The sequence below is a fragment of the Mastigoproctus giganteus genome, chromosome 2, assembly GCF_048544385.1.
Source record: "Mastigoproctus giganteus isolate SK-2022 chromosome 2, ASM4854438v1, whole genome shotgun sequence".
Lineage (NCBI taxonomy): Eukaryota > Metazoa > Arthropoda > Arachnida > Uropygi > Thelyphonidae > Mastigoproctus > Mastigoproctus giganteus.
The window spans coordinates 34,117,235-34,145,119 of NC_143576.1; the positions used below are offsets into that span (position 1 = coordinate 34,117,235).

Here is a 27,885-nt window from a genome sequence, read left to right on the forward strand (position 1 = left end):
GCGATATATTCAATCACAGGGCTCACCATCTGGTGAGTATGACCTTGGCACATACAGGGTTCTGAGCTGGATATCATCATTCTTCCCTTTCATGGTGATTTCCTTCTACTTCTGACTCTTGTTTTCTCTCTCTCTCTCTCATTCAGGATAACTCAGAATTTTTTTTTTTTTTTTTTTTTTTTTTTTGGCTGCAGCAAAAGCCTCAGACTTCCTTGCACCATATGGCTAATAACAATATTGCCTTAGATACTAATGCACTAACTGTTTCTTTCATAGCGTAATTCTGTGGAGTTTGGCTTCCTTTGCTTTCCTACCGCTTGGTGGTGCGTAGGAAAATACAAACCCTGTTTTGGCGGTCTGATTTCAGATTGTAGCTTACAAACGAGGTTTCCACATTTTTACTTCCACCGTTACGTTTAAAGTCTTTCGTTGTTGTTAGATGGCGTTTGTATTCTAACCAGCTGTTTTTGCTACATTTTTGAAAGATATATTTGGAGTTTGGATAGAGTGTATTATTATGGCTGATCCTAGACTTAAACAGATAAAAATTAAATCAGGGGTGGTTAAAAGGTAAGGGTTGTTAGTTATTAATTTTTTGAGCTTCACAACTTCCACTATTTTGGTGAACAGAAACATTTTTATAGCGGTAATAGTTTCTTTCAGAATAATTATCAGCTTTTAGAATCTAAGGAATATATGATGAGGGACAGATAGGGTGTAATTTGGATTATGTCAGTTGGCCAGATCGTTATTTTTAGAACTAAGTGGTGAATATCTCAAAAAATAATGATATTTTTCTGTTTTCTGTTACTATATTTTACGGTGTATCTTAGACCATTATGCGACAAGATGGTTGGGTTTATGGGCCAATTTGCATGTTGTGCAGTCTGAAAAATATAACAAAAACAACTAGTCATCTTGTGATAGCCTGGTATTAGGTAGTAATTGAGGAAAAAAAAATATATATATATATATATATATTAACCCGGGGGCTCGCATCTGGTGAGTATGGGCTTGGCACACCCAGGGTCCCGAGCTGGATATTATCATTCTTCTCTTTCTTGGTGATTCCCTTCTACTTTTGACTCTCTCAGGGTAACTTGGGAACTTTTTTTTTTTCCTGGTGCAGCATAAGCCTTAGGCTTCCTTGCACCATATGGCTAATAATAATAATAATATATATTTTTTAACGGCATCCAAGCTTGAAGCTCATGTGCGTAGTTGTTTGCAGACAGTGGCGGTCCCAGATAGGCGTTATACCGCCCTCCTCATCATGATTTTAAAGTAATGTGGATTTTTTTTAAAAAAAATTTTACTGCTACATGGTGATTCAAAGTTCTGTGATTCTACGCAACACTGCTTTAGTGCTCCTTCCCCACCTAAGAAAATCATAGGACCGCAACTGGCTGTAAAAAAGTGCATTCACGGGCCGATTTATTTGTTGTTTCGCGTGAAAAATCCGAAATAACTTAAGTACAGCCTCGATTGAAGAGCACTTTAGATATAGCATTATATCACATTATTATTTTTATTTATTTATTATTTATTTTTTTTTTGAGGTGGCATACTAAATACTTAAATCCTGTGTAGTTATAACCCCTAAATCCTTGGTACAGTATTGCACCCAGGTTTTTCGTTGTGGGGGGGGGGGGTGGATTCACGATCAGAGCTTTGGTTAGAGGTAATCCCCTAATCGTAGAGTTAATTGAGTAATCTTTTGGAGGGGATGAGGAAGCTAACCCTGAGGACATACCCCTTTAAATAAGCCACTTGTTATAATTGGCTGCAACTTTTACAGAACTGGTAAAATCATATAAATTTTGAAATGGCGTGCTGGTGAAATAGACTTGGTGACTTTCCACCTTCTTGAAATTTGTATTATGGTTTTGCACATAGTTTAACTTTTATTTGTTGACCACAGAAACATGATTTTTTTTTTTTTTCTTTAGTTGATACAAATAAGCCTTTCCACCTATTTGTTCCTCATACTTAGGATCGCCAGCTGCTTCAATTTACAAATGCAAATCCCTTATTCCTCTGTATGTTAAATGGGACAGCAAAACTCTTGATTTATATTTTTTTATCAATCAGTACATCATTGGTTAGTTTGATTAAATTAAAATTTTCGCTATTAATTTTGCAGTTTAATGCCATGATTGGTATTTAGTTTGAAGAATATATGATGGATTGAAAGAAATAGGCTGATTCTTAATACATTAGAAGTGGAATTAATGGCAAAAGACAATTTTTATTTTGCTTCTATACAGGCTCAGGAAATATATCAACATGCCTGATGAGGAAAACTGCTCAAAAAATCAAATTAAAGGACAATTATACATATAATCAAAAATTAAATAGCAACAGATATCAGAGAGCATTACAGTATTATAACAATTCCTTTTTATTGCAGTAATTATTTTTTGTTTTGCTTGAATATTAGTTAATTTTGTTAATAATATTAACTATAATATATATCCAAATAAAGTAATACCAAATAAAGCGAAACAAATTGACCTAACCTTCTATACTGCCAGGTAAGATTTAATTTAAAAAATCCCTCCATATGGATTTTTATTTTATAAAGAATACTAAATATTAACTTTTACCAGCACACATTCAGAAATATCTTTCAATAACATAAAATTTTCAAAAATATTTTATTACCATAATAAAGATATGAGTAATTATTGTTAATAAAAGAAAATAGTTATTTAAAAATAAGAATTAGCAACATCTTTAGCTAGAATGCATTGTTTAATAAAATCTCTTGATAGGCAATATTTTTGGTATAGATTTTCCTTTCTAGGGGTATGAGTATCCCTTGTAATGCTTATTTGTAATTTAACTTCTCGTATTCTTTAATTGCTCAGTAATATTTATTCATATCTTTAATTTGGTAATAAAGGCTACGATCACAGAAAGCAAGCTAAACACTTGAAGTAGGAATTTTAGGCCTTTTAATAGTGAATGATCATTTAATTTGGTAATAAATGTATTTAAAAAAGTTAGTCAACTTTTCAACACAGTCATATTGAAAGAATATGGTCATATTCAAAGACATTTGACAATGCATATTATGAGCATTAAGAGTTGGTACAATGACTGTGCATTTAGTATACTTCTACAACACATGTGCAAAGCAGTCATCTTACTTTTCCTAGAGGTATGCCAGATTCTCTGACTGACTTCTCTGCCCCCCTCCACAGAGTTCAAATCCTGTGAATGATGTGGGGAAGTTTTTCACAATGTAGCTGAGTTAGTCTGTCTCAGGCAGAAGTAGCATGGTTTTCTTCTTCCAGAAACTTGGGTTTTTTATTGAGCAAATTGACCACAGAACATACACAATGTACAGAAATATATGGTGCAATATGGCCTAAGTTACTGATGTGCCTAAAACTCAATAATTGCCTTTGTAATATCTATGATCCAAGTGGATTGTAGAATGCCTTGAAGGTTGATCATAAAGATAAAAAAATAAAGTTCCAGTTTATGGCCCTTGTGGGTAGCACAGTTGGTAGAATCACCATTATCGCACCAGGCAAAGACAGTTTAAATTCTGTCAATTATATGAGGAATTTTTATGGGCCTATTCACTACATGGCTGAATTAGTCAGTATGAGAGAAACAACCATGCTTTAATAGCATGGTTGTTTCTCTCATACTTTCCAGTGGCATGCTTTTTTATTTATATCCCTCATTAATGCCCCTCTCTAAATTGATTTGATCACATATACTTGGAGTAATAAAATATGAAATTTTTATCTATTATAATTCTGGTTAATATAGTATACTGATTTATAATGTTGATTAGTCATTTGTGCAAATGCATAACTTACCATAGGTGCTCGAATACAATAATATTTACTCATGTATAAGTCAATTAGAAAATGTGCTTTGAGGGTATAGCAGATGCTGCTGGATTTTGCACATTTCAGCATAAGGGAAGGTGTGAAGTGTGAATGCGTGAAGATTTTGGATCAAAAACTATTTGATCCAAAATCTTTTTTGATTGTAAATGAATGGAATATTTAAAATATAAAAATGTAATTTTTTTTTTATAGAATAAAAGGTACTTTTTATTTTACTTTAATAGCAGCTGTGTGAAATTGTTTTAAAAATTATTTTATTGGCAAAAACTTTGGAAATGAAATTTTATTCAAAGCTACAAGACTCCACATCTTCATTATCTGGTTCCCCAAAAATAGTGTAGGTGTTCTTCACTGTGCAGTTTGTTTGCCAACAGTGCTCTCCACTGTCAAAATAAACCAAGAAGTCCACTTATGTTATTTCTTTTGTGCAGACTAACCCTGATTACTTTATTTTTGAAAGGATTCAATTAAAAAATTAAAATAAAAATGCTTTATTATTATTTCTTATAAAAAAAAAAATTGTGTGCAAAAAATGCTACATGCCCACTCCTCTGTAATGTGTTTGTGCTCTGTAAAATTGCTATAATTTAAAAAAAAAATTAATTGTTATCCTCATAATGTTAAAATAATACTTCCAATGCATTTATTATATCTGAAGAAGTGATTACCACTGAAGACATTCTTTAAATATTTTTCAAGAAATTGAATATTGTCTGAAGAAGTGATTACCACTCTCTAACCAATTATGATGATGATCTAAGCATAATGAGTACACTATCCTGCTTCCAACTCACGAGGATGCTTTACTATGTGGAACATAGTTGTTTAATTACTCTTCAGTCCACCAATAACAATATTGTAACTATTAAAAATATTAACAATAGTTTTCAAATACGGTGGGCTGCTAAGATGGTAGTAAAGCACACTAAAATTAGTGAATATTTTGCTATCAGTGAAGGACTTTATCAATCATATAATCCTATGTTATATTGTCTAGTTAACAATTCTCAAAATGGCGTATTTGTATTATTGATTATTGAGCATTAAATTTCTTCAGTACTCCTTCATATTCATTTCAGATACATTGATTTGGTATTAACACATTAACTGCCATGAGAGATTACATGTATGTCTCAGCCCTTTTGGTCTGATAGTCCTTGGAATCTGTCTACCATTCTCACACTGTTTATTTGGTCAAATCAGATGTCAGACTATTCTCATTGTATATTGTTCAGACATTTCAAGTAGGTGCTCCGAGAACCTGAATCTGATTTTACCCTGTGGTTATGTGAAACTGTCTAATTCAGGACCCCCACCATTTCCTTTTGAGTGGATAATAATTGCATATTTTGGGGCCTCTTCACATTTTTTGGCTTAGAGCCTCATCATGTCAAAGTTTGGCCTAAATTGGACTGCTTTATCAGACTACTTTTATGTTTCCTATATTATATTTTGGAGGGAGAGCTAAGTTGAGTTTTGAAAAATACAGTAATGCAAATATAATGAAGCATAATATTTTTAATTGATAAGAAACACTCATATAGTAAAGAAAAATCTGAAATTTATAAATAAATATTTATATGCCCAAATAAATATTCAAATTTATGGTTGTATTCATATAAAATTTTACATTGAAAATTTTTAAAAATAAAATGGTATTACCCCACTCAAAGCCCTTGTAAAAACCTTTGTCCAAATTTTATTACTTTATTTGGTTTTTATTTATCACAAGCCCATCAAACAAAACATCTCACTTGCTGTTTGCAAGTTTTTGCTCTAAGATAGAGCTTATAGCTCTTGTTATTATTATTATTATTATTATTATTATTATTAGCCATATAGTGCAAGGAAGCTTGAGGCTTATGCTGCACCAGCCAAAAGAAATTTCCAAGTAACCTTGTGTGTGTGTGTGTGTGTGTGTGTGTGTGTGTGAGAGAGAGAGAGAAAGAGAGAGGAATCACCAAGAAACAGAAGAATGATGATATCCAGCTCAGGACCCTGGGTGTGCCAAGCCCATACTCACCAGATGTGAGTCCCTGGGGTTGGCCCTGTACCATGCAGGTGTTTCACATAGGTGTCCTTGGGAGTTCAAATATTATGTTAACTCACACTGCAGTTATATTCTTTTTCTTCATAAGTTAACATTATTTATTAGTCATATTACACCATGTCATATCAACTGAAGAAATAAATGGCATAAATGTGAAAACAGGCATTGAGACATGCAGTGTACATCAGATGGCCAGAAGTGAAATTTTTTACAATTGGGACTTGTGACAAACTGCTCTTACGTATAAAAATTGTAAGTAAAACTGATTTTTCCATTTTCATCATGCAAGTTAAGTGTGCAGGTTAGACACCATAATAGCAAAATAATAGAGGTAGACTGTTCTGAATGGCTAGGTGGAAATCCCCACCAAGGCCAGTAACTTTTGTAGTAGTGTTGCTTCCACAAGAAAATGGGGGTGAAAAATAAGAACTTTCAATTTTTCTCAGATAAAATGAAAAAAATTTCTCTTAAAAATTAAAATTATTATTAATGTTTACAATTTTTTTTTTTTTTTTACTTTAGCATCAATTTCATTTGTAGATTTTTTAGTTCTTATGGAATAATTTACTTTCCAGGCAGCATTATTAGTATTAGGGCTGGATAGTATAAGAAAGCAAGCTAAAACAAACATCATCTGAACGCACACGCACACACACACACACACACACACAATGGACTATCCCCTCTAATAATTTGCCTAATTCTTCCTTCATCCTGGTCTTGGCGCATTATAGCCTAAGTTGCTAATGCGCCAATAAAACCCAAATCAAACTCTTCCTTCATTTTATTCAAACTACTCGCATCCACAATACCAGATGGACAGTTGTTCCAATGCTTAGTTACCCTTTGGATGAAAAGCAAACTTTTGAATATCTTGTAACTAACCTTTTACAACTAAATGTCTCCTTATCTGTGTCATTTGAGAAAGAGTAAGAATACTATCAGTATTTATGTAGTTTATTCAGTCCATTTCAAGCATTAAACACTTTGGTCAGATCTCCTGGCATGTCTGTTTTCCAGACACAGCAATTTGCTCAAGTGAAGAGTAAGAGTACTTTTTTGTGCCACTGACTAATTGTTCCATTTCACACCAACCCACTCCAACAGATCTGTATCCTTATTAAAGTGAGGTTTTTAGACCTTTTGGTTCTTATGGAATCATTTACTTTCCAGGCAGCTTTATTAGGGCTGGATGATGCAAGAAAGCAAGCTAATACAAACATCTGAACACACACACACACACACACACACACACACACACACACACACACACACACACACACACACACACACACTCTTCCTATATCACTGGACCATCCTCTCTAATAATTTGCCTAATTCTTCCTTAATTTTTGAGGACTGCATGCTGTCCTTAAGTTACAACTTTACCATTGTCTTAAACAACAGGATAATCATCTTCCTTATCCCAGGTGGCAAAATTACAGTATAGTATAGTAGTAATTGCAAATGATGCAAGAAAGCAAGCTTAGATAGCATCAGCCAAAAAAAAAAAAAACACCTCACCCATCCTATATCATCCAAGAATTTGACTAATTCTCCCTTAAATTTATTCAACCCACCCACTTCCACAACAACAGAGAAGCCTGTTCCAACAATAACCATCCTTCCTCGACTTTAATTTATGCCCCCGCATTTGGAGGAATACCATTAACATTCAGCTTATTCAATCCATTCTAGGCTTTAAATACCTCAATCAGATCTCGCTGCAGATGCCTGGTCTCAAGACGTTGCAATTTGCAGAACTGAAGCCTTTCTAGGTAAGAGTACCCTTTTGTTCTCTTCACTAATCTGGTTGCCTTCTCTGCACCCGTTCCAGCAGATCTATATCCTTCCTAAAGTGAAGCATCCAGACTTGTATACAATACTCAAGATGCAGCCTAACCATGGCTTTATACAAAGGGATAATCACCTCCTTATCCCAGCTCTCAAAGTTTCTGTATATCATTGACAAAACACCATGAGCTGTCATGGAAGCATGTCTGCCCTGCTCAGAGAATTTCCTGTCAGACTTCAAAATTACCCCCAGATTTTTTCATTTGCCACTACCCTGAGTGTAGTACCACACAGTTGATAAGTTACTCTGGGGTTACTGCTACTCATGTGCAGTAGCTTGCATTTGTCAATGTTAAACTCCAACTGCCATTTCTCAGCCCATCGACCCAATTTTTCTACATCTTGTTTCAGTAGCTCACTGTGATGACTGTCATTAATCACCCTGCCAACCATTGTATCATCTGCAAACGTAGACATTAAGCCTGATATATACCTTCATCAATATCATTGATAAATATTGAAAACAACAATGGACTCAATACTGAACCGTAGGGAATTCCACTAATAACATTAGTTCAAGAAGAGCAGTGCCCATTGATAAACACTCTGTCTCCAGTGGTGGGATTCAGCCAGTTTGCACTGGTTTGGCAGAACCGATACCTAATTTTTTGTTGAGTTCAGCGAACCGGTTGTTAAAATAGCACTTGTGATCAGGGTTCTCTCTAAGGTGGGCACCTGAGCAGCCACCCAATGTGGAAATCACAAATTTACATTCCTTTTTTTTTTTTAATGTTCATCTATTCCACAGCGTATTCCAAGTGTCCGTAGTAATGTTCATTCTACCCAGAATGCCAAACAACCAGGGGGTGACACTCATTTGTTTCAGCTTTGTGTTATCCCCTAAATTCACACGAGATATTATGACTGTGCTAGTGTTCCCCGATCAATAAAAGCAATAGGAAGCTAGAACACAACGAACCAAAAGAAATATAGATTTCAAGGGCTATCTTATTTTGGAAGCCGTGGAAGAATGTTCTTCCATGTTGGAATCCTTATGCCAGTGTACACATGGTAATTAAGACGTTTTTATCACAACTTTCCCGTTACAAACAGGTTTGTTATACAAATTATTCTATCGTATTTAATCTGCATAGCCTATGCCATTTATTAATTCAGCAAGAAATTTTCGTTTAGTATCAATAAAATGAAGAAAATGTATGTTCTGACTGATGTTTATCAATGGTATAAGCACAGTGTTTTGTTTATAAAAGTTTATGATATGACCACACGTGGACAGAACCAGTAAAAATATTCAAATATATAGGCACATATCTGCTCCTGCTGTATAATATATTAAAATAAAACATTTTTAAAATTTTTTTGCAATAGCCCTTTTAAGGATGAAAAGGCAACAGAGTTTGACAGATTTTTTCAATAAGAAACCAAAATCAGAATTTATTGTATCAGAATTGGCCTTGGATGGTATAAAACAGTCACAAGCACAACCACTCCAACTTGAAGAAAGCAGCACATCAATTATTGAAATAAAAAAACGATAACTCCAAAATTGAAAATAATCTTCCTGAATGCTGGACAGTGCAACAATATAACAATTTTAAAGAAAAATATGACGGACTGGTAATTTTTAACAAAAAGTTAGGTTGCGAGTATTGTGCAAAATATGACTTTATAAAAGAGAAAAGTGTTCATGTGTCAAAAGAATGGAAATGTTTTCAGATTGAGGCATCAGGGAAAAATAGAGGTACAACAAGCTTCTCTAAGGAAAAAAAATGAAAGAACATTTTTCATCAAAAGCTCATAACATTAGTAAAGAGAACTTAAAACAATGTGAGCAGGATTCAATAACAAAAGTAATAGATACGATGAATGAAAAATATTTAAGTGCTACTTGTAGAGTATTTAATACCGTTTACAGCCTGGCAAAAAGATGTAAACTGTTTTCAAACATAGAAGTTGAGATAGAAGTGCAAATTAAAAATGAAATAGATATGGGAAAGGATTACATTCTCGTAAAACTGCTGTGAAAGTAGTTGATTTCATTGCAAAGGAAATTAAAAAAAGAAATATTTAATAAAATTATTGAAAATAATGTGAAAATATGTTTGATTATTCACGAAGCTTCAGCGATATCCTGCAAACCAGTTATTATACTTTTCTTAAAAGTTGAGGATTCAGTTAGATCATCAACAATTTTCGTTGAACTAGTTGAATTGGAAAAACAAGATGCAGAGACAATATGTTCTTCAGTTATGGAAAGTTTAAATAATGTTGGGTTTACTAAGAACTACCTAGAAGAAAATTTAATTGGATTTTGCTCAGATAGTGCCAGCGTTATGCTTGGGAGAAAATCTGGAGTGAGCACTAGGATTGCAAAAGAGTTTCCAAACATAATAATATGGCACTGTTTAAATCATCGCCTTCATCTTGTTTTAGATGATTCAATAAAGAAAATAAAGCAAGTAAATCATTTTAAAATATTTATTGATAAGATATATACTATTTTTCATCAAATTGAGGAAGGACGGATGTCGGATAGATGTGCGGAAATTTGCCTTTGGCCAGCGGGTGGTTGGTTGGTGGAACCGACTTCCATCACTTGTTGTTGAAGTTGATAGCCTAAACAAATTTAAAGCTCAACTGGACAGGTATTTCGAACGAACGGAGGGGTGAAATGGGAGAGGGTTTTTTTTTTTTTTTTTTTGGCTGATGCTGAATAAGCTTGCTTTCTTGCATCATATGCCTCTACTAATGCTAATGCTAATAAGAACCAAATTGAACTTTCCAAAATATCCAAACAACTTGGAATTGAAATTATAAGGATTGGTAGAGTTTTGGGACCAAGATGGGCTGCCTGTAGTTTAAGGTCAACCCTAGTTGTGTGGCGCACTTATCCAGCACTACATCACTATTTTTATTCAAATAAAAAGTACTTAGGTATGGCTGCCCGTCTTGAAAATATATATTTTATAACTGATTTGGCATTGATGATTGATATTTTAAACGAAATTTCTCTTCTTTCAAATGCACTGCAAGCAAGAAATAGACATAATGAAGGCTGAAAAACTTGTGATAAGATCTATTAAAGCATTTCAAATGCTTGGAAAGGAAAAGGGTCCATACAAAAAAAAAGTTGATGAATTAATTACTTCAGAAACCTTAAAAAATATAAAATTTGTAGAAAATCATCGATTTGTCGGGCTTCCTCGGGAAAGACTTTCAGAAAACATTGTAACGAATTTGAAAAAAAGACTAATGGATTGTGAACATTTAAAAGCAAGTTGTAGCCAATTTCAAGATAGGAATAAATTACAATTTCTCAATTTTTTGGAGCCAGATTACTAGAATATTGAAGAAGTACTAGTTCCGTGGAAAGCAGTTGAAGAACAATTGTTCGTATTTAATGACATTTTTAATTACCAAATTGATATTATCGTTATTTCGTGGAAAACGTTTTAAATTCCCAGAATTATGCAATTCCTGAAAGTGTTCAAAGAGCTAAAAATATTGTCAGTACAATTTCTGTAAGTTCAGCAGAAGCAGAAAGGGGTTTTTCAAAGAAGAACATAATATGTTCAGAGAAGAGAAGTCGCCTAACTGTTTCTAATATATCAAACACAATGACTATTTGTCTAATCAGCCTACCTCTAAAGGAATGGGATCCTACAGTGAAAAGATGGTTAAGCATAAATCACTCAGCTGATGATGCTCGGATAAAAGTGAAGAAAATTGCAAGTGAGGACGGCAATCAAGAAGCAATGTGGAAATATATTTAATAACAGTTTTTACTATGTATATAAAGTGCTTAGCATCATAATACACAGCCATTTCTGAATAAACAGAAAATTTTTAAGGTGGCATCGTTTTAGGTTATATCTCATATTGTGAATACCTTCACAACGAGTTGCCATGATAATGCACTACTTCGAATAAGTAACGCTTCACCTAAGGAGAAGACTAGTGTTACTTATTCTCAGATAGGTACCACCACCCAGACAGCACTGTTTCAGGGCTATTTGGCCCTTCGTCAGTGAGTGGGTAGGTACCCAAGTGATGCAATGATGGCAAAAACAGTTATGAAGTATAACTCCACAATATGAGAGATGCCTGATGGTGTATGATGTATTTAGACTAAGGCGCATTTAGGGCTAGAGCCTCAAGCTGCGAACAAATTTAGACTATGTATATAAAGTGCTTAGCATCATATTGTGGAGTTATACTTCATAACTGTTTTTGCCATCATTGCATCACTTGGGTACCTACCCACTCACTGACGAAGGGCCAAATAGCCCTGAAACAGTGCTGTCTGGGTGGTGGTACCTATCTGAGAATAAGTAACACTAGTCTTCTCCTTAGGTGAAGCGTTACTTATTCGAAGTAGTGCATTATCATGGCAACTCGTTGTGAAGGTATTCACAATATGAGATATAACCTAAAACGATGCCACCTTAAAAATTTTCTGCTTATTCAGAAATGGCTGTGTATTATGATGCTAAGCACTTTATATACATAGTCTAAATTTGTTCGCAGCTTGAGGCTCTAGCCCTAAATGCGCCTTAGTCTAACAGTTTTTATTGTTTTTGTCATGTATTATTTAATATTTCTTCATTAATATTTTAAAACTCTTTCTTATAACATAATCTAGTTTTGTGGATCTATTTTATTGTTCTTATTTAAGTATTAACTGCATGAAATAATAAACTACTTTTCAGTATATAGTTTTTTTATACTTAGAATGGTCATTAGGGCAACGAACCGGTTGTTAAATTATTGGAATCCCACCACTGTCTGTCTCCTACTTAAAGGTAAAGGAAAATGCAGCCATTATCAACCCACTGCAGGATGGAAGCCTCCTCAACAATTCATGCTGAGGGAAATAGGCCATAATCTGCCACACTGGTCCAGTGCGGGTTGGCAGATTGACCATATTTAGCATTCAGGGGCTTGAACCCCGGTCTGCTCAAGGAGCGTGTGCTACTGCACTCCCGCTCCTGACCACTCGGCTACAGTCTCCCACTTATCCATCCCTTTATCCAGAGCAGTAACTTGCCCTTAATACCACATTGCTCCAATTTATACAGCAGTCTTTTAAATGCCACACTATCAAAAGCCTTCCTGAAATCCAAGTATATGTTGTCAAAATTATTTTTTACATCTGGTTCCTTGGTCACTGCATCATAGTAGGCGCCTCCGTAGCCAGGTGGGAAGGAGCAGCAGTGCGTACCACACGCTTCTTGATTAGACCGGGGTTCGAGCCCATCACCACCAAATACGGAGTATGCGGAAAGGTCAAGGAATGACCACCGCACCGGAGCAATATGGCCTTAGTTGCTAATGCTCCTAAAAACCAAATAACAATAACAGCATCATAGTAACCTATCAGATTGGTCAGACAAGACCACCCCTTGGCAAATCCATGTTGTAATTATAGTATAATTGCATGCCTGTCCAAATGGTTCTGCATTACTTCTTTAACCAGTGATTCCATCCCCCCCACGGAACAGATGTTAAGCTAACAGGTCTGTAATTACTCATGTTTTAAATAAATTTTCTGTTTATACTCTGGGATGACCACATGGTCAGAGGAATTTGCAAGATAGAAAGAATTCAAGGAACAGCACCGTATTTAGCAGTCACTAGATTGAACCCAAGTCACTCAAGGCACATGTACTTATGTATCTTTACACCTCACTACGGCAGCTCATTGATACTCATTTATGAATTGGGGATATATTCGCACTTCTCCAGTCTATTGGGACCTCCCCTGAATCCAAGGATGCTCTCGTAATTATTGCTAACGGTTTGCTTACTCCATTAATATAATTGGATAGATTCCATCTGCCCCAGGTTTATTTTTTATATCTATCCCCAATAATTTCTCCTCCACTTTCCTTTCAATTATCACAAAATCATTTAGCTTTATAAGAGTTTGATAAACTTCTGGCATCCCCATCCCTAAAGAATTCGTCATGTGAATGTAGATGCAAAATACCTATTCAGTTTGTCTGCAACCTGAGCAGGGTCATCAACAGTTAACCCACAGACATCAAGTGGTCCAATGTGATCAATCCCTTCCTTCTATTGTTAATATAAGTACGACTGGTATAATATAATGGTATTTAACTGTTGGCAATCCTGCTCAGGTTGCTGACAAACTGAAGTATTTTGCATCTAAATTCACATAAGAATTTTTTAGGGATGGGAATGCCAGCAGTTTGTAAAATTCTAATAGGGGGCTGAATAATTTTGTGATAAATGAAAGGGTAGTGGAGGAGAAATTGTTGAAGCTAAATGTAAAAAAAAAATACACCTGGGGTGGATGGAATTTGTCCAGTTATATGAAAGGTGGCAGCAAAAGAGATAAGCAAACCTTTATCCATGATTATGAGAGCATTCTGAGATTCAGAGGAGGTCCCTATGGACCAGAGATGTTCAAATGTTCCTCCAATTCACAAAGGGGATAATGAAGTAATGCAAGACCATCTATAGAGTAATGCAGTTATACTGCAGTCACAGCATGGATTTGTTAAGGAGCAATCTTGTCTGAATACTAACAAAGTAACTGGATGCAAAAAATAATTTTTATATCATATACTTAGATTTCAGAAAAGCTTTTGAAAATAAAAGACTGCTGTACAAATTGGAGCAATGTGGCAATAAGAGCAAATTACTGCTATGGATAAAGGAGTGGTTGAGTGGGAGAAGACAGTGGTTATCAATCTTGTCTGTGTTGTAATTATAGTATAATGGACTGAGTAAGTTAAGCATGTCATCCCAGATTAATGTACCAACTGGGTACCACACTCCAGGTAGTAGAGAATAAAAAAGACCTGTGGGTAATTGTGCAGTCAGATCTGAAGTTCTTAGAGCAGTGCAGATGGGCTGCCAGGACAGCTCATGGGATTTTGTCAATAATATGCAGGAACTTTGTCAGCAGGGATAAGGAAGTGATGCTCCCATTGTATAAGGAATGGTCAGCCACATCTTGAGTACTGCTTACAGATCTGGAAGCCTCGTTATAGGATGGATGTGGATCAGTTGGAATGGGTACAGTGAAAAGCAACCAGATTAGTGAGAAGGAAAAAAGGGTACTCTTACCTGGAAAGGCTTCAGTTCTGCTGTGCTTGGAGACTAGACATCTGTGTGCAGATATGATTGAGGTGTTTAAGGCTTTTAATGGACTGAGTAAGTTCAGAATAGTGATGTGAAATGCTTCCTCTTGCCCAGACTACACACATAAGAACACATAAATTCAAACAGAGGAAGGACATTTTCAGGGTAAAAAAAAAAAAGTAAACTGCAGCCATTATCAACCCACTGCAGGATGGAAGCCTCCCCAACAATTCATGTTGAGGGAAATGGACCATAATCTGCCATGCTGGTCCAGTGCAGGTTGGCAGATCGACTGTATTTAGCTGTCAGGGGCTTGAACCCTGGTCTACTCAAGGAGCGTGTGCTACTGCACTCCTGCTCCTGACCACTCAGCTACGTAAGTCACCTTTGCAGGGTAGGTGTGGGGAAATTTACCTTCAGCCAGTGGCTGGAGGTAAATTTTTCCACATCTAAGATGGGAGGTAAGATGGGAGTTTATTCAAACAATTAATAAATTAATTGTTTGAATAAACTCCCATCTGGTGTTGTAGAGATAGGTAGTTTGAATAAATTCAAGGAAAAGTGTTAGAAGGAATGTACTGGTGATTTGGGAAGTTTTAGCTTTTTTTTAAATTTTTGGTATTTTTGGCTGATGCTATGTAAGCTTGCTTTCTTGCATCATTAGCAACTACTGATTCTATTACTGTTTTGCAGTGGTCTGTTTGCACTTCTGAGTTTGACATCCCCAAAATAGACCAATGCAATGAAAATGTTTCTATAATATCACCCCAGGGACTAATATCCGGTATGGGCTTGGCACACCCAGGGTCCTGAGCTGAATTCCTGAGCCTATCATCATTCTTCTATTTCTTGTGATTCCTTTCTACGTCTTTCTTTCTCACTCAGGGTAACTTGGGAATTTTTTTTGGCTGGTGCAGCATAAGCCTCAGGCTTCCTTGCACCATATGGCTAATAATAATAATAAAACTATCTGACATAATTATTTTGTAAGGTATACTTTATAGTATATAAAATGTATTAATGTAAGGTGCTGTGCAAAATGATATTGTATGGTTTAATTATAGTTGAGGTTATTGCTGTTGCATTTGTGTAAAGATCGTGGGCAGTGGTGTACTGGTATTAACTCTATAGGCAGAACTAGTTCCCGTGTGGCAGTAAGATAGCTGGATATTCAGTATGTAAGGTGTTTCAGTTCTATCTTACTCCATTTTGATCTCTGTTTGCAAGTGAGTGGTGCTAAAGCCCAACTAAAATTTCCTCTTAACCCCGGAATAGGCTTGATGTACCCACAAGTGCTATAGAGGCCACTTAAATAAAAAAAAAAAGTGCCACAGAGGGGCCATTAAATATGTAAATAAAAAGTTATCTATCAGAGTGATAGCAATTTTAATATTCCTCAATTATTGTATTTCCTTTTGATATGCATCATTGTTTGTTTAATGAAGAAGTTTGGCAATAAACAAATAAAATAGCAGTTTTTGTTTAAACCTAATTAGGCAATTATTAAAAATATGAATTTAAAATTAGCAGGGTCTTTCTGTTCAGTTCTGGCAGCTTGGTATTGTGGGCTTCAAGAGCAGTTTGAATTGTTCATTTTTGCTGCCTCACATAAACAATTTGGGCAGCAATAATGAAGGACAAGGCAGGTGTTTTCACACGTGTAAATGAAAAGTACTCGCATAAACCATTCAAGCAATAATAATGAAAAACATGCTAGTTATATTTTTGCAAGTGACTCTTTCTGCTGTTTTTAGCAGCACAATTGTTAGCAATGCATTCTTTTTCCAGTAGTAATAAATTAATGTATGTCCCAAGGATGTTATTTTAAAAAATGTTTTCGATATAAAAATGGATCATTCACAGTTTGTTCATAATAGATTTAAAATGTGGAATGACATCAAAAAGTGAACAATTTTGAATTATTTCTTGCCAGTAAAAGTTTTACAAAAGTAGTATTGGGGGAATGGTGCATTCCTGTGTAAAAGTGATGGTGACATGTTCCAATTCTTGGCTTGAATGGAAGTCTATACTGATTGGTATGGAACATCCTTTCGGGAGATGTGGACCATTTACATTTGAATGGGACTGTGAACATCTAAAACTGCAGGATTTGGATGCCCACCAATCCTGACACATATTAATAACTGTCATTATGCAACTGATATAGTGATTATGCCCAGAAACAACTAAGCTCCTTCCCATATCAGTTTGTATTGTGGCAACATTCCTGAACTAGCAGCTCTGAAGGATAGCATCACACATCATGGGAAACATCACCCCCAATAAGGTGCATTCATCATTTAACTACACTGTTGCTTGATTTGGGGTTTCATTCGACTAAAGTGGTGACTATCAAAGCACATGCATTAAGAGTACTTTATGATATACTTTAACAGCAGTCATGCAATATTATGTATTGACAATAGGAGTGTTACACAGAAATATCAACAAGTAAAAGGATAATGTTATTGTATTGGTGATAACAGTAATTGCTTCATTTGAAGTACACATATTCACACAGATCATTTAACAGGTTAATCAAGACTTTTCTCCTGTTGGTGCTTTTTGTAACTAATTTCGTTTTTGAAAGTTTTCTTCTGCATACTCCACGAATAGGAAAGTTGAGAATAGGTGTGTGTTATAGGCCTAATGAATCTGATGAGTATGATAAGCAATTGTGCAGACAAATAGTGGGCCAGTAAATTAATGTCTTGTAATGGAGGATTTTAATTTCCCAGATATTGACTGGAATTTGTGGGTTGGTCACTCACACACTAGCAATACTTTTGTGGATTTATTGGATGATTGTTTTCTACATTAGCATGTTCAGGAGGCAACTAGAAGGAGTAATACCCTTGTTCTGATTATCAGTAGTGATTCTTCATGCATCAAGAATCTGCAGATAAAGGAACCACTAGGTGGCAGTGATCACAGTGTGCTGAAGTGGGATTTACTCAAAGAGGTAACTACCATCAAGGGTAAAGGGAAGGGTTTTTGTTTTCGTAAAGGTGACTGCAGTGGTCTGAGACAGTATTTAAATTCTATACGGTGGAACCAACTGATGATGTTACCAACAGCAAATTCAAAATGGGAAGCATTCAGAGAATTAATCTTGGAAGCTACTAGGCTTTTCATACCAACAAAGAAATATTGTTCAAGATTTAGCCTAAATGGATGTCAGATGAACTAATTAGACATGTGACAGAGAAGAAAAATGCATGGGATATGTACAAATTAACACGTGACACAGAAGCCTATGATAGATACAAGTTGATCTGTAACCAAGCTACAAAGGAGGGTAGGCAGGCGAAGGTAGATTACGAGAAATCTTTAGCAAAGGATGCAAAGAAAAACAGCAATGAGTTCTTTACTTATGTAAACTCTAGAAGGAAGGGGATGAATCAGAATGGTCCACTTGATATCGATGGTTCAACTGTTGATGATCCTGCTCAGGTAGCTAACAAACTAAATGAATATTTTGCATCGACATTCACACATGAGGAGTTATTCAGGGAGGGGAATGCCAGAGGTGTATTCAACTCTGGCAGTAAGCTAAGATAATCTTGTAATAACTGAGAGTAAAGTGGAGGAGAAATTGTTGAAGATAAACACAAGAAAGGCACCTGGGGTGGATGGAATCTATCCAGTTATATTAAAGGAAGCAGCAAAGGAAGTAAGCAAACCCTTAGCCATAATTATGAGAGCTTCTCTGGTTTCAGGGGAGGTACCAATGTACTGGAGATGTGCAAATGTGACCCCAATCCACAAAGGAGGATCAAAGGGAGACACAGTAATTAGAGACCTGTTAGTTTAACTTCTGTTTCAGGGAAATTAATGGAGGCACTGGTTAAAGAAGCATTGCAGGATCATCAAGACAAGACTTCAGTTATAGCTTGGACACAGCATGGGTTTGTTAAGGGGAAGTCTTGGCTGACTAATTTGATTGGATACTATGATGTAGTCACAAAGGAACTGGATGCAAAGAACAACTTTGATATCATATATTTGGATCTTAGAAAAGTCTTTGATATTGTTGCACATGGAGGACTGCTGCACAAATTGGAGCAGTTTGGCATTGGAGGTAAATTGCTGCTATGGATAAAGGGATGATTGAGTGGGAGAAGACAGAGTGGTAATCAATGGACACTGCTCTTTGTGGAGTAATGTTATTAGTGGAGTTCCCCCGGGTTCAGAGTTGGGTCCATCCTTGTTTTCTGTATTCATTAATGATATTGATGATGGTATATCAAGCTTAATGTCCAAGTTTGCAGACGATACAGAGGTCGGCAGGGTTGTTAATGACAGTACACTGCTGCAACAGGATCTAGAAAAGTTGAGCAGATGGGCTGAGAGGTGGCAAATGAAGTTTAACATTGACAAATGTAAAGTACTACAAATGTATTACTACATAAGCAGTAATCCCAGAGTAACGTATCAACTCTGTGGTACCACACTGACAGTGGTCGAGAATGAAAAGGACCTGGGGGTAATTGTGCAGGCAGATATGAAGTTTTCTGAGCAGTGTAGACGGTTTGCAAGAGTAGCTCATGGTGTCAGGTCAGTGATATACAGGAATTGTTCTAGCAGAGATAAGGAGGTGATTATCCCCTTGTATAAGGTAATGGTCAGGCCACACCTTGAGTACTGTATACAGGTCTGGAGGCCTCATTTTAAGAAGGATGTAGAGCTGTTGGAATGAGTACAGAGAAAGGCAACAAGATTAGTGAATGGAACAAAGGGTTGCTCTTATGAAGAAAGGCTTAAGTTTTGCAAATTACAGTGGCTGGAGACTAGGCACCTGCGAGGTGATCTGATTGAGGTGTATAAAGCCTTGAATGGTTTGAGCATGCTCAGTGTGGATGGCATTCTTCCTCTTGCTCAGAATAATTGCTTGAGAGGGCATAAATTGAAATTGAGGAAAGACTGTTGTAGGATAGATGTGTGGAAGTTTGCCTTTAGCCAGCGGGTGGTTGATTCGGGGAACAAACTTCCAACTGTCATTGTAAAAGTTGATAGCTTAAATGTTCAATTCAGAACTTGACAAACATTCGGAGCGAGTGGATGGGTGAAATAAGGGTTTTTTTTTTTTTTTTTTTTGGCTGATGCTATATAAGCTTGCTTTCTTGCATCGTGTGCCTTTGCTAATACACCTGCCTTATTTGGTTGCATTTTTCTCATTAGATTGCACTCCAGACCGCTCTAAATGAGGATGCCATTATCCATACTGCTTGTTTTGAATTTTGGGATGGAAAAAATTCATTTTTACAGAGGCTCCTGTTAGACAGTAGAAGAAAGCAAATATTTGAAGGCAGAAAGGCAATATAGATATGAGACAAGAAAGAAAGAAAACAGTGTGAATCAAAAGAGGCTAAATTCTCTCAATTTCACATTCTGTTTTTCTCCTAACATGTCTTTCTCCTAACATGTCTTAAACTGTGATTTTGACTCTTTTGGGTATCATCAGTGGGTAAATAAGTATTGCAAAGACCTTAACAATGTAGTCAAATGATATATCCACAGTATGTGAGATTCAAGGTAGTACAGCAGATTTAAAAAAAAAAAAAAGCAATTAAATTTAGTGTGAAAAAGCCTCATGCTACAAGAGATATAAAACATTGTATAGGTAGGGCATAATCTTGTTTTAAATATGGCAGTGAAGAAACTAAGTTTGCTGTTTAGTGCATAATGATCTTGTATTGCAGGGTTCTTAATTAGTTGCCTTTGTATTATACTACTGTAAATAAAATGCAGTGCTCCAATAGAGAAGTATATTGCATTTATTTAAAGTGTATATTTTAATTTGAGAATGGGGAAAAAAAAAAAAAAACCTAAAAAACAAAACTCTCTGATGGAGAGTGTTAAGCATCAAACAGTTTTTGGAGAGAAAGTAGTGGTGAGGGAGAGACATGAGATGAGAAAACAAAGTCAAAACAGATGGGGCCAATCTCACAATCTCAATTTGTCTCCTGACCAGTCTCAAACTGATTTTCAAAAAATTTTGGGATTTCATCAATGGGAAAGTAAGCACTGTAAAAAAACTCAGCATCCTAGAGTGAATATATCCACAATGTATAAGATACAAAATGGTATAGCAGATAATAAAAAAAAAAAACGGATAAAGTTAGGGTGAAGGCTTCATCCTATATGACTTACAGAACAGTGTTGGACATGTAAGGCACAACCATGGTTTTTCATTTATAAATACAAAATTAGGCTATGTAGTACTTTTACAATACTTTTTAATAATGTTTACTGAATGAGGAAAAAGGACATAAAATATGGCATGCATTTAATATAAAATGCATACCATATTTTATGTAGCAATTTAGTTAATAATATCATTGAATAAATTCAGTGAACTAGTTGAAGAATTTAACTTGCTACATAAAATATGGTATGCATTTAATGGTAAATTTAGAATAACATAACTACAAGAAATTTAAATAACAAATGTGTCAACTTTGCTCTAAGTTTGAAAGATTAAGATATCTCAGCTGCTAGATTAAGATAACATTAATGGCTAGATTAATGATTGTTTACATGATAAATGTATAAAATATGTTAGCAGTTTTGCAACAATTATAGTAATGTTAAATGCATCCCATGTTTTACATAACAAAGTGTTCTTCATTTAATTCTGTACTTGTGTATAATCAGACCCTTTTACATGTCAGATTAAATATATTTATAAATTTTAATTTTTAAAACTATTTATAGGTTAGCAAAAGAAAAAGCAATGTATGAGAAGGAGGCCTCAGAGCAAAAAGCTTATGTAGAAAAAATGAAAGCTGAAAAAAAAGACAGTTATGAACTTAGGAAACAGGTATTTTGAAAATATGATTTAATCATGGGATATTTTTATAGGGTTATTCCAATTCCAAATTAAAAAAAATTATGGTATGGAATCTGCCACAAAATTTACTTTTATTGGATTTAATAACAGATGCTGCAGGAAGTTATAATGTTCTACGTCTTTTCTTTTTAAAATTTGGTTTATAAATAAGTGAACCCTATACAGAATATTACACCTAAACCCCTTGATGTTTAATATGAATTTGCTGCATACTGTGTGCCACATGGATATGGGTAGGGAGAATAATTGTTAACAAAAAGGATGGGGGGGGGTTGTTCTGAGAGAAAAAATGAGCTTGTTAATATATGCTACACAAATAAAAGTATTTGGACACTCCTCAGTGAATATTACCTACTATCTCAGAAGTTCCCTGAATTCCTATCAGCTCAGATATATCAATATAAATCATGGTCAGCAGAAATTTGTTAAAAGCATGGGCCATGGATCAGAACTTTTATTTTCAAATGGGATGGTGATTAAATACCCCATCAGTAATAACCTTTCTGTGCATGTAGCTGTAACTCATTTGAATCTCCCAAAATCCACTGTGGTGGATGTTATTCAAAGATGGAAAACCATAAGTGATACCTCAATGAAAAAAAGTCTGGATAGCCTTCAGAACTCACAGAACATGTTTGGCAAACCATAAAGAGGATAGTTATTATCTCCCACACGTTGTCAGTGGAAAACTTTATCAAAGAGGACAGAAACATCTGTCAGCACGTTTGCAATCTGTAGGAAGCTGCATGGCCTTGAGTTCAGTGGTAGAGCAGTGCTAATAAGCCCAATATTGCAGTCATGAATGCAAAATGGTGTTTAGATTAGTGTCATTCCTGACTTTCATAGACTTTAATACATTGGCATAGTTGCTATGGGATGATATATATTTCTTCATTTTAATAAATGTATTTATTGTGGAGATTGCTTGTGCATGCAAGAGTGCTTCCTGTTGGAGTGTATTTTCATGATCAGAAAGTTTGGTAGTGGTAGCCTGATGGTTTAGATTTGCTCCATTAGTGGTAGTGCCTGAAATCACCAAGTCCTTGACTTATTTGGATGTTTTGAACAATTATCTGCTCACATTAGCATTAGTAGAGGCATTTGATGCAAGAAAGCAAGCTTATGCAGCATCATCCAAAAAAAAAAATAATAATTAAAAAATAAATAAATAAAAAATAACCACTTCCACTTCACCCCTCTGTTCGTTCGAAATACCTGTCCAGCTGAGCCTTAAACTTATTTAGGCTATCAACTTCCACAACAAGGGATGGAAGTCTGTTCCACAAACCAACCACCCGCTGGCTAAAGGCAAATTTCCTCACGTCTATCCTACATCTGTCCTTCCTCAATTTGAATTTATGCCCTCTCAGGTGATTATTCTGAGCAAGAGGAACAATCCCATCAGCATTGAGCATGCTCAAACCATCAAGCCTTTATACACCTCTATCAGATCACCTCACTGGTGCCTAGTCTCCAGACACTGTAATTTGCAAAACTTAAGCTCTTTCTTCATAAGAGCACCCCTTTGTTCCATTCACTAATCTTGTTGCCCTTCTCTGTACTCGTTCCAGCATCTCTACATCCTTCTTGAAATGAGGTCTCCAGACCTGTATACAGTACTCTAGGTGTGGCCTGATCATTGCCTTATACAAGGGAATAATCACCTCCTTATCCCTGCTAGAAAAATTCCTATATATCATCGACAATACACCATGAGCTACTCTTGCAGCCCGTCTGCACTGCTCAGAAAACTTCATATCTGCCTGCACAACCACCCCCAGGTCCCTTTCATTCTCTACCACTGTCAGTGTAGTACCACAGAGTTGATACGTTGCTATGGGGTTGCTGTTTCCCATATGTAGTACTTTACATTTGTCAATGTTAAACTTCATTTGCCACTTCTCAGCCCATCTGCTCAACCTTTCCAGATCCTGTTGCAGTAGCATAGTGTCAGAAGTGTCCTTGACAACCCTGCCAACCTTCGTATCGTCTGCAAACTTGGACATTAAGCTTGATATACCATCATCAATATCATTTATAAATACAGAAAACAATAATGGACCCAATACTGAACCCTGAGGGACTCCACTAATAACATTAGTCCACGATGAGCAGTGTCCATTGATTACCACTCTGTCTTCTCCCCCTCAACCACCCCTTTATCCATAGCAGCAATTTGCCTCCAATGCCACACTGCTCCAATTTGTGCAGCAGTCTTCCATGTGCAACAGTATCAAAAGCCTTTCTAAGATCCAAATATATAATATCAAAGTTATTCCCTGCATCCAGTTCTTTTGTGACTGCATCATAGTATCCAATCAAATTGGTCAGGCAAGACTTCCCCTTAACAAACCCATGCTGTGTCTGAGCTATAACTGAAGTCTTGTCTAGATGATCCTGCAATGCTTCTTTAACCAGTGCCTCCATTAATTTCCCTGAAACAGAAGTTAAACTAACAGGTCTCTAATTACTTGTGTCGCCCTTTGATCCTCCTTTGTGAATTGGGGTCACATTTGCACATCTCCAGTCCATGGGTACTTCCCCTGAGTCCAAGGAAGCTCTCATAATTATGGCTAAGGGTTTGCTTACTTCCTTTGCTGCCTCCTTTAATATAACTGAATAGATCCCATCCACCCCAGGTGCCTTTCTTGTATTTATCTTCAACAATTTCTCCTCCACTTTACTCTCAGTTATTACAAGATTCTCTAGCTTACTGCCAGAGTTGAATACACCTCTGGCATTCCCCTCGCTGAATAACTTCTCATGTGTGAATGTCGATGCAAAATATTCATTTAGTTTGTTAGCTACCTGAGCAGGATCATCAACAGTTGACCCATTGATATCAAGTGGACCAATCTGATTCATCCCCTTCCTTCTAGAGTTTACACAAGTAAAGAACTCTTTGCTGTTTTTCTTTGCATCCCTTGCCAAAGATTTCTCGTAATCTGTCTTCGCCTGCCTAACCTCCTTTGTAACTTGGTTACAGATCAACTTGTATCTATCATAGGCTTGTGTGTCACGTGTTAATTTGTATGTATCCCATGCATTTTTCTTCTCTGTCATATGTCTCATTAGTTCATCTGACATCCACTTAGGCCTTAACCTTGAACAATATTTCTTAGTTGGTATGTAAAGAATAGTAGCTTCCAAGATAAGTTCTTTGAATGCTTCCCATTTGGAATTTGCTGTTGGTAACATCATCAGTTGGTCCCACTGTATAGAATTTAAATACTGTCTCAGTCCATCGTAGTTGCCTTTACAAAAGCAATAACCCTTCCCTTTACCCTTGATGGTAGTTACCTCTTTGAGTAAATCCCACTTCAGCACACTGTGATCACTGCCACCTAGTGGTTCATTTACCTGCAGATTCTTAATGCATGAAGAATCACTACTGATAATCAAATCAAGAGTATTACTCCCTCTAGTTGCCTCCCGAACATGCTGATGTAGAAAACAATCATCCAATAAATCCACAAAAGCCTTGCTAGTGTGTGAGTGACCAACCCCCAAATTCTAGTCAGTATCTGGGAAATTAAAATCGCCCATTATAAGACTCTCTGATTTACTGGCCCACTCTATTTCCCTGTACAGTTTCTTATAATACTCATCAGAGTCATTAGGCCTATAGCACACTTCTACTCTCAATTTTGATCTCCCAATGCTTAAGTCACACCAAACTAACTCGACACTGCACTGTCCAGCAATGTCGACTGGCTTCACTTCCTTGGATTTGATGTATTTCTTAACTAATAGCGTAACCCCTCCTCCATTCCTATCCTGTCTATCCTTTCTGTAGACATTGTACTCCCCAAATTTCAGTTCTGCATTCCTTATATCTGTGTGACACCACGTCTCTGAAATCTCCACAATATCTGCCTTTGATGTTTTGAGCAATACCTCAAATTCATCAAATTTATTTACTAAACTCCTAGCATTGGTGTACACGCAAGTATATATGCACCTGTTCTTTTTCTTAGCTCCCCTAACACAACCCATGTGTTTATTTGTACCCCAATGATTCCCAGCAGTCTCTGAAATATCCTGCATCTTATTTTCCAGGCTGCGGCTCATTCCAATAGAAGCAGTGCAAGAATCACTTTCATCTCTGCCAGTGGCTACTGTTAATCTATTAGTCCTTGTTTCCCCCCAATCTAGCAGGTTTCCGACCCACCTAACACTGCCTCAATAGCATCAGCAAACATTCTTGCACCCTTTCTATTTAAGTGTATCCCATCCCTGTAGAAGCAGTCTCTCCTGTTAACAAGTACAGACCAGGCTGAAAAAAATTCTACCCTTTGAGCCTTGCACAATCTTTCCAGGGCCGAATTGATTGACAGGGCTCTCGTCATATACTCCCTCCTATCGTGTCTGGGCAGAATTGCAGACACTTTCAAATTCAACTCTAATTCATGGCTTTTTTTAAACAGCGACCTGTACTTGTTAAGTAATTCCGCCGGTCTCCTACTCTTAATATCATTAGTGCCAACGTGTACAACTATATCACCTTTTGTGCCCTTAAAAGATGATATCCTCTGGTAGTACTTTGGAAATAAGCCCTGTTGTGAAGTATCAGCATAACAATGTTCCATGTTATACAGGGACTGATTTGTGAATAATGATGTCAAAGTTGAACTGGCTGGCTCAAAACCTGGAATTTAACTCCATTGAACTCATGTGGAGTGAACTGTAGTGTCAGGTTAGGCTGCAGTCAAAATGGCTTTCATCCAAACTGACCGTGGCAGCTGCTTTAGCAGAAGAAAGGGTGTTGAATTATGACCAACGCCTACTGGAAATACATATAATGTATACCTAGGAGGGTTGAGGCTGTCATGCAGCCAAAGGGGGGGCCCTACTATGTACGGTATTATTTTTTTTTTTGCACTACCTATATCTGATAAATATCACCAGTGGATCGACACTGACGGAATCCATACTGCGATCGTTGATCAGACAGAAGGTTTCTAGCTAGTTTAAGAGTTGGTGGTTAATTGATTTTTCCATTACCTTAGAAAGGGTAGAAGTAATTGCAATGGGGCGATAATTGGATGGGAGGGATTTGTCACTCTTTTTAGGAACTGCCTGGATATGAGCAAATTTCCAAAAAAAGAAAAAAAAAAACACTTTTGGAATAAGAAAGTGAAAAAAAAGCAGCAAAGAACAGGAGCAAGTTCAGGAGTGCAGGTTTTGAGAACAAGTGGAGAAATACCATTAGGACCTAGAGCCTACTTAGCATCAAGATTTTTCAAAATCCTTCTGACATCATTTTGATGGAAGACCACAGGAGGCATTGAATGGCGTGTGTTGGGAATGGTGGGAGGTGTTTTACCAAGATCATTAATACATGAGTTGGAAAAAAAATGGGATGCTACAGGTCAGTTTTATCCTTGGCTGAAGTGACAATAGAACCATCTGGTTTTGACAGAGTTTGGAGCAGAGGTGGACAAAAGTTGCAGTCAATAGCTTTGGCAGGAGACCAGAATGCTTGGCTACCATTAGGGCAAGAAGCAAGTGTTCTACTCTTAGCCTGTTCAAAATCTAGCCTGGACTGATTAATGACTGCTTTACAATTGTTGCGAGCTTTGGTGTAGGCAGAAAATGAAACTGAAGAATTGGAAACAAGCTAATTACAATATGCAACATTCATCTCTTGAACAGCCTTAGCACATTTATTGGAAAACCAAGGTTTAGATAAAGGTGGATTGTGGAATAAAGGATTCCATTCCTACAAGAATAATTTCACTGATACGATCTGAGCAAACATTGACTTTAGAAGTTTTGAAACTATAATCCAACCAAGGAAAAGAAGAAAAGAAATCTTGCAGGTCATTCCATTTTGCATTCTTGTAACATCAAACAACATGAGATTGGGAATAGCCATGAGATAAAGGCTCCATTGGAGAAGAGAATCACCAAGTTGTGATCAGAGGTGCCTGAAAGACCACTCACTTTGACCGTGTACTTAGAAGAGTTTTGTGAGAAATAGATCAAGCGTGTTGGCTGTACGGTTAGGATTGTCTGGTATTCTGGTAGGTAAATGAATAATCTGTGCAAGGTTATTTAGTAATTGCAAAAGCCTCAGCATCTTGACCAGTTGTGTCTGTGTGGCTAGAAAATGGAAGCTAGCTGGAGTTGTGAACATTAAAATCACCAAGGAAAATTACCTCACTGTTAGGAAAGTTGGACTGGAG

At 36.4% G+C, this 27,885-nt stretch overlaps 1 protein-coding gene across 1 annotated transcript in view; it reads left to right on the forward strand.

The window, feature by feature from the left end:
• Nucleotides 1–377: 377 nt before the first annotated feature.
• LOC150089261 (tubulin-specific chaperone A-like) overlaps nucleotides 378–27,885 on the forward strand; it is a 76,158-nt gene continuing 48,650 nt past the window's right edge. The window contains exons 1-2 of the mRNA XM_090390407.1: nucleotides 378–570; nucleotides 21,562–21,667. Of these exons, the coding sequence (XP_090246533.1) occupies nucleotides 518–570; nucleotides 21,562–21,667 (159 nt within the window). The 5' untranslated portion in view covers nucleotides 378–517. The remainder of the gene's footprint in view (nucleotides 571–21,561; nucleotides 21,668–27,885) is intronic.